At 42.7% G+C, this 14,298-nt stretch overlaps 1 protein-coding gene across 2 annotated transcripts in view; it reads right to left on the bottom strand.

Moving 5' to 3' along the window:
* APBB1IP (amyloid beta precursor protein binding family B member 1 interacting protein) overlaps positions 1 to 14,298 on the bottom strand; it is a 106,650-nt gene that overhangs the window by 4,388 nt on the left and 87,964 nt on the right. For both annotated transcript variants that reach the window (XM_067562390.1, XM_067562389.1), the window contains one exon: positions 1,913 to 2,004. In XM_067562390.1, the coding sequence (XP_067418491.1) occupies positions 1,913 to 2,004 (92 nt within the window). The remainder of the gene's footprint in view (positions 1 to 1,912; positions 2,005 to 14,298) is intronic.

Genomic DNA, 14,298 nt, shown 5'->3' with positions numbered 1-14,298 from the left:
GCTAGCATAAAGAAGGCTGTGACAGAACTGTGATGCACTGCTTGGTAGGAGCCCTGAGGTAAAGGGGAAGACCTGACTCAAATGGGAGAGGCCAAACCCAAAAGCACGAGGATGATCCTAGAGGAGTTTGGCAGGATAGGACTCTCAGGCAGGGAGCTTTGGGGAGTAGAATGCTGCAGCAAACAGATGTGAGGGTTGTGGTACACTGGGAATGCAGCTGGGGGCAGGAATTGAATTTATAGGGAGAAGTCCTGGGAAGTGCTTCTCATTACAAGGAGCCTAGGAAGGGACGGGAAAAGCTAATTGTGAGGAAACAGTCCAGGATGGCAGTGACAAGGTCTCTGATGGAGCAGATCTTGCCTACTCATCCTAGGATCCCTGGCCTGGAACCCACTATGATTTATTATTGACTGACTGTGCTATGAGCCACATCTAGCACACATGCCCTCCCCCGCTGTGTCTCTCTGGTTAAAAAGGAATGGGAGAACGGAACAAAAGGAGTGAACCATTGGCAGGGTAATGAGCAGAAGCTAATTAGGAGGCAATGAAGGCCGACTTACAGAGATGTGTGTCATGTGGGGTGAAGGGGGATGGGGAGGGGAAATGGTAAACAGAAATAAGCAGTGTATATGGTCTGAGTGTTTGAAAAGGTGCAGTCCTGGAGATTTATAATTCCACTTGTCCTGCCCTGAACTTTATGCACTGTAGGGTGAATTCTATTGAATAACACAGTTCCTGAAAAAAACAGTCTCTTCCTGTGTGATTCAAGTCTTCAGTACTGTTATGTACTGCTCTGTACCCTCAACAGCAGCCTACTGGATGGACTGGAGTGGGCAAGAATTTGGGGATAGTCAAAGTAGCCTAATGAAAGTATGTGTGGTGTGTGGTTTTTGTGTTCTTTTTTTAAGTTCTTCAAAGATGTAAAGTGTAGGGTTGTCAATTAATTGCAATTAATGGATGCAATGTATTAGATGTTGTAACTGAAATCAATATATTTGAAAATGTAGAAAATATCCAGAAGTATTTATAATGAATTTCAATTGGTATTCTATTACTGTTAATCACAACTATATTTTTAATCTTGCTATTAACTGCAATTTTTTAAATTGTTTGACAGCCCTAGACAAATGTTATATGCTGTAAGTATCTCTTGCTCTGACAGGAAGAGCCTTGTTCTCTGGGGAAAAAAGAAGGCACCAAGATTCCAGTGGAATAGAGCCTTTAAGAGCCCTCTCTGGTAGGTGTGTCTCCACCCGTGTCTATTACAGGTACTCATGGCTGTGTGCTCTGGAGAGGGCAGGCAGATGGTTGGTTGTTACCATTATGTCCCTGCATCTCCTTGGCTTCTATCAGTGGCGTACCGATGGAGGGGGGAGGCCCCTGGGCACCAGCCTGGTGGGGGTGGGGGTTGTCGGCCAGGCCCTCCACGACGCTCAGAAGGCTCTGAGCGGGAGGCGGGCGCTGTGCAACGGCTAAGTGCAAGGGGGGAGCAGCGGTGGAGCCTGGCCACCATGAGTGCCAGAAAGTCCCTGGGGTGCATGAGGAGGAATGGGGCATGTTCTCCTCCTCCCCCAGGTACAGACCCCCCCTCCACAGAGCAGCTGCGGGGTGCTGCCTTCTGGTGGGAGTCAAGGACCCCTCCTGCCCCGCACGGGGGATGCGTGAGGCCTGGCACTAGAGACCACAGTATGCCACTAGCTTGTAGACTGTGGTGCAAATAAAGCATACACATGTCAAGTATGGGAGATGAGGAGCTGCAGGGAGGCAATAGTCAAAGGAGTCAGCCACCCACCTCCCCAAATGGCAAAACCATCACAACACACTACACCTTAATGCTCTAATGCTTTAAGGGGAGAGAGGAGGTGAGGTGAAATTTAGCTGTAGAGCCCCAAGAGAAACCTCGGGTTTGTACCTTTGTCATCTCAGTGTCTTTCTGGGCCTCTGAAAACTCCAAGCTGGCAGGAGGCATGATCTGGGGAATCTGTCCATTTGCTTGAACAGTACCTGTAATGTACCAAAGAGAGGAAGGAAAAACACAGGAGTATTCAATGTGCAGAATTAACCAGACCTTAAGCAATGAAGAGTAAGAGTTAACAAAAACCTGTTCATTTTCCAGCAGGGCACAAAAAGCTACAATTTTCAGACTGTAATTACACTCTCCTGGATTTTACTGCATCAAAAAGGACCATACAGAGTTACAACATTGCCTTTTGCTTATTTTCCACTTTTTTATTCAATTCTGTTTGACTTGCTATAAAAAATAAACAAGTGAAACCATACAGCCAAATTAATGACCGTACAAATTCTACCCTTAACTGCAATTGGCAATCCTACAGGAAGCAGTATTGCAAAGATTACTGGAGTGGAATTATCAGTGTGTCAGCTGATGGAGGCTTGAAGGTTTCTGGATGTAATGGTGGAATATAGCTGGATGAAAATGGGCTGAGTTAGGATGGCATAGAGCTAGGGAAGGAGGTTTTGTCTTTGGTCTTCAGGGTAAACAGTGGCATACCGTGGGTATCCGTGAGAGTCTGGCGCCTGGCAGCCAACACTTACATTCGCCTCCCGTCGGCAGTTGCAGTGCCCGGTGAGGGTGGTCTGTGGGTCCTTTTCCCTCTCTGTCTCCCCACTCTCCCTGACCCGCTGTGGAGTCGGTGGGTGTGGCAGGGAGCGGGCGTGATGGGCTGCCTGCCGGCCGGGGGGGTGGGACATGACAGGTCTGCCCCGGAGCCCCGCTGTTGGCTGCCTGGTCCCTGTGCAGCCAGGGTCCCTGCAGCTCCCTCCTTGCGCCTAGCGTGGGGGCTAAGGGGCCGGGAAGACACTTGCTCCCCCTGCAGCGGGAGCCCTCAGCTGCCAGCAGGCCCGAATTGGATTTGGTGCAGCCGCCAGGGATGTTAAAGCCTGGCGGGCCCTGGCTGCCTGTGACAGCGGAGCGCAGCTCCTTCAAGGAGGGCCCAGCTGGTACCTCTTCCTCCCCAGGCTGGCGCCCAGGGGCATGTCCCACCCCTACCCTTGATACGCCACTGAGGGTAAACCAGGGTAGAATTAAGGATGGTATTTACTGACCTTTCACTAGTTAAATTCTTAACTACAATGTAACATTTTGCTAATGCTTTTAGTGGTGTTTATTTTGAAAATTTAACTGTACAAACAATACATTTTTTGCTGGATTTTATTTTTAATGGAGCCTGCTTAAGTTTAGAGACAGAAGTATAATAATCCTGTACAGATAAGGATATCAGATTTGAGGTCCTAGGATATTATGGATGGGATCATCCCTTTTCATTATTAACTTAGTTCACAGCTCTGATGGTTAGAAACCGTCTAATTTCAAGCCTAAACTTGTTAATCGCCTTTTTATATCCATTTGATAGGTTTGGAAAAGAAGTAGAAGCTGTTCCTGCAGACTCATTTACATTAAAATACTACAGCAGATTCTCTAACAATGTAAGGCACAGAAAACTGACTGGAAAATAAGAACCTGATTCTCAGAGGTGCTCCCATTGAAGTTAAAGGTAGTTATGGATTCTCAGATCCTAAATTTTCTAGAAAGTCTACATGATCATAGAAGTGTAGGACTGGAAGGGACCTCGAGAAGTCTTCTAGTCCAGTCCCCTGCATGTAAGGCAGGACTAAGTATTATCCTTGACAGGTGTATGTCTAACCTGCTCTTAAAATTCTCCAATGATGGAGATTCCACAACCTCCCTAGGCAATTTATTCCAGTGTTTAACTACCCTGACAGAAAGTTCCTCCTAATGTCCAATCTAAACCAGGATACTATCATGATACTCTATGATAGTCATTTCTGCTTCAGAAAGCACTGAACTGTGATTTCTTTCCTAACTAAAACCATGTAACTAGATGGCAATAATTTAGCTGACAGGCAGTTTAAAGCCTAGTCCAGCAAAGCAACTAAATGTGTCACTTTAAGCACAGGACTAGTCAATAAGGCTACTTGTGCTAAAGTGCTTCTTGGATCAGGGTCTCAATAAGTCCTGAAAATCCTGCAATACATGTCTGAGCACAGATGTTTTTAGTCATGACATGTGTAAATAAAATCACCGCACTTGTCCATTTAGCAAATTGGTGCTATGAATATGATGTGCAATGTTCCAAGTATTAACAATAAATGACTTAATTAGAGGATTTAGAAATCACACAACTTTAACAAATGGAGATGCAAGACCAAACTCTGCTGTACCATTGATTTCAGTAGGGTTGCACGTGATGTAAGTCCACGCAGAACTTGATGTGTTATCTCTGTTTTTTATGTATTCATTGAAATAAATCTACTTAATTCAAAGTGCCGTACTGATTATGGGCACTATATTCAATATTTGTTACAAATTCAACAAGGAGCTTCCATAAACTGATACAATCAATCACATGGGCCAGTAGGCACAAGCCAGTGGTTGCAAACACTCTGCAGAGACGCTAGTGGACAGGCTGGGATCCATAATCCAGCCCTTTTAGCTAAGGGATACATTTTCCCTACTGTGTGTGTGTAGTCTTTCTGTGAATGACACGGAAGAACAATTTGTGGGAGCTTTTCGGTCAGTCTGGTCAGAAACGTTCTCATCTCCAGCCTTGCTGAACCTAGAAGGGGTGAGGGTGGATAGAGGTGGGGCACTGTTTCCAAGCCCTCTCCACAGAGTGGACCTATCTGACCAAGGGATGTAGTCAGGGAATAGCTAAATAGAAACCTGCTGCCAATGCCTTCTGGCATTAATGGATCTGTCTCTATTTTACAAACTGCACAAGACTTAAGGGCACCATTTGACACTTGATCCCCATACACAAGGACAGCCAGCCAAAGTATGCTGTGTTACACCAGTGAAAATCCAGAGTAATTCCATGCTGCCTTCTCACTGTAATTTTGTTTTATAGTCTTGCCAATGGTCAAACAAAATTAGCAAGTTAAATTAGCAAGTTTTTGTCCAAAATATAATACAAAATGTCCTGTATAGCAACAGGGCTCTTGCATGGTTACATCTAGGAAACAGCAGCAGCTCTCAGTCTTTTGAACACCCTGATGTTGTGCTGGCACAACTATATGCTGCGTGTTCAAGCATATGAAGATCAATGTAGTGAGACAGAGATGAAAACAACATATTGCATGAGATTAGTTTGGCACAAAAGACCCTTAAAAAAACCACAGACTCTACAGTTTGGGTATTTGCAGATGCCACTAATGTTAGCCACAATGTAGCGATCACTATGCTACAGCTGAGATGTGAGAACAGGAAGCTCCACCTGCCATCTGAGCAATGCTTCAGCTGTTATTGAGGCTGATTGAACAAAACTCCCTCTCATGCTAGTGCAGGACTGCAGATTGCTATTAATTCCAGCCAATATGGTGTATGGCAGTTTGAAAAAAGAGTCAGCCCCCATTTTAGAATGTCAGCCAACAGCTGCTCATAGTTAGACCAATATTCCATATGATAAAAAAGGAGCAGGAGAACTAAGTTCTGGCCTCATCTAGTTCTCTGTATATTATGTAGGGTTAGTGTGTAATTGCTTTACATATTATATGTTGGGCTAGTGTGATAGATACTAGCATGTATGTATAGTCCCAATAACCGGCCTGCACTGGAATGCTCATAACCCTCAATAGACAAGTGTACAGTAGTATGGTAGCCAGAGATTTTTGTCTCAGTTGTATAAACTGCCATGTTGAATGTTGAAGTAAAGGCTTGCAGAAAAGCCTTGGAAGGGGGTTGAAGAGTTGTTGGTTGGATAATTGAAGAGTGGTATCAGTATCAAAACATTTTGTAGTATTTAGAATAATGATTAGTTTTCAGAATAGGATTTTTAGATAAGGATTAGTAATAAGAAAAATCCAGCAAGTGATAGTTAAGAATGGCAGCTGGAAGGGGGATTCCCTCTTCTTTGTGTGACCCCTCCCTTCCCTGATGCAAAACTCCCTTCCCTGCCCTTCGCATTAGCATAGAAGGTGAGACTAAATAACTGGTTGGGTTAGAGTGTTCTTACATCAGAACCTAATTAACATAGCAGGCATGGCTTAATTGGCATATTAGGAGGGGCACCTAATGTAACCCCCTCCCTTTTCCTCTATTTGTAACCCCTCCCTTCCAGGTGACCTTTAAGCTGATTGGCTGAGCTTGGGTGACCAAACTGTATATAAAGCCTGCAGCTAGCAGGCTAAAGCTTTGTAGAGCGCTGAACACCTGAAGAGAACAAGAGAGTTGATGGAGTTCCGTGGTGGACAACCAAGAAGAAGGACATCTAAGCAGTGGTGAGCATCACTGAAGCAAGGATGCGCCTTAAGCTTTGGACAAACGGGCTAACTGAGTTCCCGCTCTGTGTCTGAGCCTAAGGTAGTCCTTGTGTCAGTTTTTGGACAGAGCAGAAGGACCTTCCCTGACGTACAGAGGGATGTTTTAAAGATTGTGTAAGTAAAGGTCATCTGAGTCTGCATGTCAATAAAGTTGGATGCTTGTGGTCTGAGTGAGATTCTCCCTCCCTACCCATCCAGCAACCGCCTGATCCACACCTGCTGGATGATAGATGGTTTAAGTATAGTTTAAATGGTTTATATAAAGTATTAAGTATATTATGGTTAAGTTAATAGTGTTAAGTATTTCATCGTTTATTGATATATAATAGAGTGTTATTAATGTATAAGATTAATTAGTGTGTTAAGTATATTGTTATGTAATATATTCTATCTTTATTTCTCTTGTAATGTAACCACTCACTTCTAAATAAACGTATCTATTTTCAAAGTATCACAGCTTGTGTTTCCTATCTTGATCGGAAGGCTGTATCCGTGTCCTTTCAAGGGAAGGCAGATTGTCTCCCTGGAAATTCCAATAGGGCAGACCACCACACCAGCAGATTTAGGATAGCCCCACACTCTAAATTCTTCTGGTAACAAACTGGCGTCCCATTGGGCTTAGTATCTTAAAAAGGCTTAGTATCTTAATATTGGCTTAGTATCTTAAAATTCTTTGGTGCTTAGTATCTTAAAATTGTTTAGACCTGGTGCTGAAAGCATTGTAATAAAAGCACTGGCCAATTTGTTGTTAGGTAACAAATTGGCATCCGTATTAAAGGTATTTTTAATTGTTTAAGCTTAGAAGTAGTAACAATTTTGACATCCTTTTAGTGGCCAATCTGTTACATGGTAACAGAACTGGTTAGGGAATTACTGTATTGACTAACAATTTAAGGGTGAATATTAACAGTAACATAATAAAATATCAGGATTATACTTGGGAGTGGGAAAATATACTACATAACCAAATATAAAAGATCTTGGTATTTTGTACCTGGGAGTGGGAAAATACATTACATGACCATTGTTATAGGAAAGATCAAAAAGGTGTTAATAGGATTAAATTGGCTTCTTAAGCTTACAGTCCTAAAATGATTAGACTAGGGAAAGGATTAGTATGATGTAGTAAATGATCCTGTAATCATAGTAAACACTACTTAGGCTGACCTAGACTAGATATAGTCCTATGATCGGGGATCATAGAGGTTGGATGCGGAGAACGAAGTAAAGGGTCTCGGAAGGTCAGACCTAGTCAGAATATCAAAGAAACAGTGGATAATTCTATGGTTATAGAGGTCTGGCGCCGAGGAGAAAGCAGAAGATTTCGGAGGTCAGGCTTTAGTTAAAATACTGTAAACGTTTACTGGAACACAGCTACGCTTTTAGAGGAATTGTTGAAGTTTTAAAATTAAATAGGCTGCAGCAAGTAGGTCGTCAGTTGGACACTGAGGGAATGAATAGGCCCCAGGCATCAACAGCGGAAGTGGCTCTGGGAGGCAGGTTAGAAGACCAATTATAATCAGAAGTAAATTAAAGGGAAGCGATCTGAACCTATTGCCATTCATTAGTTTTGGCCATCATATCTGAATGCAGGGGTCATCATGCCCCGATGACAGCTAAGAGGCCAGCATAAAGTTAGTTAAGGGTTAATCTGTTTTATAGAATACTAGGAGCAAGTCTTAGTGTGAGGTGAGGGCGTATAGTTTCACAGTATTTAGTCTTAGTTTGGGAATCTAGGTGTGGATCCCACCAAAGTTCCAAACTAGAGACAAATAATTGTGGCGTTCATTAAAGAGAACAAGCCCAGGCGACTCATTAAGGTGGATAGAATGTAATTTGGATTGGTAAGTCACAATTTTAGTTTTAGTTTAGGCTAGTGAGCCATAATTTTTATTTGAAAAATAGAGTCTTGTATTGAAAGGTAGAATATTGGGTAATGGAACTGGGTAACCAATGGTTAAGCAGTTGAAGTCTGAAGAAAAGTGCAGCAGGTAACCTCCAGCTGGAGAGAGTGTCTAGTATAGCTGGTTGGCTTTTATAAGCTCATGGTAACTAGGCTGCTTATTAAAGTGAGTAAAGTTATAGTGATTGTATTTTGGGCTATTTATTCAAGTAAATAGGCCTAAAACTGCTCATTAAAGGGAGTCAGAAGAATAAGTTTTAGATATAAAAATGTCAGGAAGAGGGAAACTGAGGCATGATAATGCTTTGGGAACAAAACTAGGAAATAGCATAGGAAATTTTATTCAGAAAGTGGGACATGGTCCATGGAAGGAAAATGCATTTGTTGGGCCTAGTACTTACCAACAATTATGTGAGCAGTGAGAACAATGGGTTCAACCAGAGGAGAAAAGAATTTTCTTTGGAAATTCCACTAAGAAAGAGAAGAAGCGAGCTGCTTTACAAGGATTATATATGGCAGCAAGCGTTTTGAATTTAGAAGTAGGAAAATTGGTGGTAGAGATACAAGAATTAAAAGAAGGAAAGGAATCAGAAAAGAAGAAAAATGAGTTAGAAAATAACTGGCTAATTCACAGAAAGAATTGATTAATCTAAAGGTAAAAAGGTTAAAGTTCTGAGAGCTACGGTGTTGGCACAGAATACTCGGGATTGTCCTACAAGAGAAATTGACCAGTTCAAAAGCAAAAGCTGATGCATTGGAAACCACTGTGTGAACACAGAAAGCTCAGATAATGGCTGCACAGAAGGAAGCCAGTAAAGCACAAATGGAACAGGGCACGTTAAAACAGGAGATAGTAGAGTGGAAACTAAAAATGTTAGATGCACAAGCTGTGATGGAGGCAGGGCTTGCAAAACTAGGAAAATACCCCATATGGTTTGTCAGTGCCAAACATATGCTCCAAAAGGTGAACTGCAATTAAGAGAGAGAGCAGTAATGGCAGTAAAGGGTCAGGAAAAAAGGGGTTGGGATGATGAAATCTCTGAATGTTGCAATGAAGAAAAAAGGACCAGCTTCTGGGATGAGAATTCCTCCAGTTTGCACTGTGAAAGGCATAACCCTGAGGAGCTTCTGCAGAGAACTTATGCTAGGAGGTTCATAGATTTCCCAAATAGGAGAAGTAGTTGGTTAACTAAAATGTGTGATATGCCTGGGACAATAGGAACAGATGTCTCAGCCATGGATGCAAAGAGTTAAACAAACTCTGAATTGGGGCTAGAGGAATCCAAAAGATTAGAAGATTCCTCAGCCAAAGATCAGCCCCTGCTCCAGTGGCAACTGAAGTTTTGGTCTAAGGAAGAGACTCAGCCTGAAACTGAGACCTTCATACTACAGGGAGAAGGTGGATTGCAGACTAAAAGGTTGCAGCACACTGGCAATAAACAATGGTTTAAAGGAGCAAGATTGTTGCTCAAAAGAAACTGCCTCACATGTAGGAATAGATGCGGTTTTAGATTTGCATAAACAGCAGATTGTAGTTGACCATGCAGATTACCAGCAGAAAGCAGCTTGCTTACAGGAAGAGCTGCAGGCTATGCAGGAAGTTAATAGTACAGCTCAAGGGAACAGTGCTATGTTGAGCCTGGAAAAGTCTGTAAAGTTGAAAGAAAAGAACAGGGTTGGTATAGGTTCAGAAAACTTATCTGGATTCCCCTATGGAAGTAATATTAATAGCCTAAAGGGAAAAAAGGTGAAATCCTCCTTTCCAGGGAAGGATTCTGATTTTGTATTAAACTTTTCTAAAGAGGAACAGCAGGTACAAGGAAAACTAAAGTCATGTATGACTTGGAAATTATTGCAGGAGAATTCTGAGTTGATTCAGGGAGACACAATAGTATCTAATGTAACACAATCTGAAGGAACATTAGCTTCACAATTCGGCTTAATAATGAAAACAGCAGTAATGGTAAAAAATTCAGAGGATCTGTAAATAATATTGGACAAGTTGTGAGTAAAATACAAAAAGGATGGCCACCCTCGAAGAAAAAGTTTAACAAAGTATCAACAGTAACCTTTTCCAACAATAATCCGCAGGGAAAAAGAAATCAACAAGGAAAACAGAGTAAGGGAGAACAAAACAGAGAAAGAGAGAGGAGGAATTACAACCCCTGTCAAAATGGTCCACAGAGGGCACCAGGCTCAATAAGAAAATGTATCTGGGAACGATTAATGAGGTTTGAGCCTAGGGATAAGATTAGTGGGTTACCTACTGGAGAATTGCTTCAGAGGTTAACCCAAGATGAAAGAAATGTGCCTATGGCCCCACCTTGCCTAAAGGATCAGGCATAGGGAGGTCGAGCGCCCCCTATCTCCCCAGTGTCAGCTGAAGAGCATGATGATCTAGTGCAGTGTTTCTCAATTAAATTTGGCCACGGAACCCTTTTGAACTCGATAAATAATTGTGGGAACCCCCCCCCCCCCAAACTCTTAACAGTATTTTTACATATGGGGCCAAAAAAAAGTCGAAATAAGCAAATTATATAACAAATTTCAAACAACTGGGTCAACATTTCTCACTTACATTTTCCTTACACTTGATACTCTCTGCCGAAAAATCTGGGACATCATCCCTTTTTCGGTGGCACAGAGAACAGCTGCTCTCTGCAGCGGAGAACAGCTGATCAGCGGCGCGGAGAACAGCTGCTCTCTGTGGCGGAGAACAGCTGATCGGCGGCGCAGAGAACAGCTGGGGTTCCGCGGAACCCCAATTGAGAAACACTGATCTAGTGGCACATTTAGAACAAGATGAATGGGAGAGACCTGTATATGTAGAATTTAATAAGGGAGCATTTGGACAAAATATGTTAATAGATACAGGTGCCACTTTTTCTTTAATTAGTACTAAGAAAAGGAATTTATTTGGATCCCCAATAGTAACAAGGAATTGCAGGGATTTAATAAAGCAGAAAGCAAAATACCATTTAGCCCTCCAATATATTTTCAGTTAGGGAAGAAACAAGGAGTAGGACAATTTGGTCTAAAAGACTTGAATGGCAAGGGTTTACTAGAAATAGATGGATTAGGGAGCCTCAAGATTATAATAGATTTGGTAAACAGTGTGTAAATAATTGTTTACCTTGTGCAGCTAATAATGCAGACACTAGAGTGGTAAAGGGACAATTAGGACACCAAAGAACTGAAGGTCCCTAGCCTAGACTGCACAATTGCACTAGATCACACTCTAAATTCTCCTGGTAACTATCAGTTAATAAGATCTTTCAATATGAGCCAGTATTTCAGATTAATAGGCAGCCTTTAGTAAGGCTTTTGATACTGTCCCACATGACCTTCTCTTAAACAAACTAGGGAAATACAACCTAGATGGAAATACTATAAGGTGGGTGCAAAACTGGTTGGAAAACCATTCCCAGAGAGTAGTTATCAGTGGTTCATAGTCATGCTGGAAGGGCATAATGAGTGGGGTTCTGCAGGGATCAGTTCTGGGTTTGGTTCTGTTCAATATTTTCATGAATGATTTAGATAACAGCATAGAGAGTACACATTACGTTTGCAGACAATACCAAGCTGGGAGGGGTTGCAAGTGCTTTGGAGGAAAGGATTATAATTCAGAATGATCTGGACAAACTGGAGAATTGGTCTGAGGTAAATAGGATGAAATTCAATACGAACAAATGCAAAGTATTCCACTTAGGAAGGAACAATAGGTTGCACACATACAAAATGGGAAATGACTGCCTAGGAAGGAATACTGCGGAAAGGGATCTGGGGGTCATAGTGGACCACAAGCTAAATATGAGTCAGCAGTGTAATGCTGTTGCAAAAAAAGCGAACATGATTCTGGCATGTATTAGCAGGAGTGTTGTAAGTGAGACACGAGTACTAATTCTTCCGCTCTACTCCACACTGATTAAGCCTCAACTGGAGTATTGTGTCCAGTTCTGGGTGCCACATTTCAGGAAAGATGTGGACAAATTGGAGAAAGTCCAGAGAAGGGCAACAAAAATGATTAAAGGTCTAGAAAACATGACCTATGAGGCAAGGCTGAAAGAACTGGGTTTGTTTAGCCTGGAGAAGAGAAGAAAGAGAGAGGACATAACAACTTTCAAGTACATAAAAAGTTGTTACAAGGAGGAGGGGAAAATTGTTCTTCATGGCCTGAGGACAGGACAAGAAGCAATGGGGTTATACTGCAGCAAGAAAGGTTTAGGTTGGACATTAGGAAAAACTTCCTGTCAGGGTAGTTAAGCACTGGAATAAATTGCCTAGGGAGGTTGTGGAATCGCCATCATTGGAGATTTTTAAGAGCAGGTTAGACATACACCTGTCAGGGATGGTCTAGATAATACTTAGTCCTGCCATGAGTGCAGGGGACTGGACCTCTCGCGGTCCCTTCCAGCCCTATGATTCTATGATTAATAGGCTGTGGAAGTGTTGGCTTGTTTTACTGCTTCTGTTCTGTATTTGAACATGTTATAATGTATGACATTAATCTGTATTGCCACTGTAGGTAATTTGTATTTTGATTGTGTTCCATTGTGTATGTCTGGGTGTGTATATAATTTGCACACACAAATCTATATAAATATAAAAAACCCACTCCCCTGATTTAAAATCCCTGAATAGCCATGGCTCCCACTGAAGTCAATTTTAAAATTATCAAAACGTCTTCCCCCCACATACCCAGACTCAATGTGTATTCTAGAAGACCGCTATCCTTTTGCTGCAAAGCGACATGCAATATTTTGTGTGATCACCTATTATGACCTATGCCTGGATTCTTGTCAATGGTCAAAACCACATAGGTGTATATGCTCAAGTAAGCCCTGTTCCTATTTGGGATCTGCTAGCGTAGACTCCTGCACCTGTGGAAACCCACAGAAGTCAGTCATTGTTTTATTGCTTTCAATGTACTCCCCATTGCAACATCAAATCTGACTCAATCCACCCCTTTCCCTCCCCCTCCGCTTCAGAAGCCATCCCAAGCCTCTCAAATGGAGCAGCTGGCAGGGAGTTCCCCTTAGTTTTGGAACTCAGTCCCTTTGTTGGTCCCCAAGAACCAAAACTTTTCCAGACATGCTGCAAAGCCCACCTCCCCCTGGCATTTGGGGAGAGGGGGAAGTAAGGCCTATGGAAGGTGTTTGGAGAATTCTGGAGCGGGGTGATTTTATTTATTTATTTTGTATTGTGATGGGGCAATGTGGAAGGTGATAAAATACTGGTGGGATGAGTGCAGTTTGTTTAATTTGATTTTAACTGTTTTTTATGGCACTGTGAATCTTAATTATTCAAAGGGAGCCTAGAGCACTTTTCATAGGAAATAAAATATATTTTTAATCTGTGAAGTAAAAATAGTAGTGCAGGTTACTACTATTGTCATACCCCACTATGCCTCTACAGCAAAATTCTTCAGGCTGGGCCCCCTACCGTTGGGCTCACCTCTGTTAATGTGATCCCCAGGAGTCTGAGAGGTGTTTTGGTTTGGATTTGGTTTGGTGTTTTTGGAAGATTAAAGCACAAAAAACAGGTCCTGCTGCTGGTGGGGAGTCCGGGAGGGTGGTTGGGTGCTGCCCCCAATGGGTGGAAGGTCCAGGGGGAGGAGGGGAAGTGGCAGAGTGAGCCCGTCCCTCCACTCATCCCATAGCAGCAGCTCCTAGCCCAAGGGTGATGGCTGAGGCATTGCGACCTGGCCCCTGGTACACATGGGCCCTGCCTCTCTGAGGTGGGGCAGCTAGGCCAAATCTGAGTGAGTGGCATTGTGACCTGGTCCTTGGTGCATGAGGTCATAATGCCTGGCATGGGGAGCTGAGCCCAGCCAGCCCCATGTGACAGGAGCCACTTCAATTGGGATGTATTCTAGCTTTTTTGTATTTTCTCTCCACAACCCCCCTTTTTTAATGTCTTGTGACCCTCTGTACCCTTTCATGATCCCTAGAACCCTCCCAGTTTGGGAAACGCTGCTCTACAGTGATAAATGGGCAACAGATCTACTGTAAGTAAAGTTAGACGTTACCCCATGGTCCCCTCTTGTGGCTGTGCTGTGGTGAAGGTGAGTTTGGTAAAGACTTTGGGGTCTCTTG

Source organism: Emydura macquarii, unplaced genomic scaffold (assembly GCF_026122565.2).
Source record: "Emydura macquarii macquarii isolate MOO-44397 ecotype Brisbane River unplaced genomic scaffold, CSIRO-AGI_Emac_v2 contig_2422, whole genome shotgun sequence".
Taxonomy (NCBI): Eukaryota; Metazoa; Chordata; order Testudines; family Chelidae; genus Emydura; species Emydura macquarii.
Note: the sequence above shows the minus strand (reverse complement) of the source record. Positions and strands in the feature narration are given on the sequence as shown.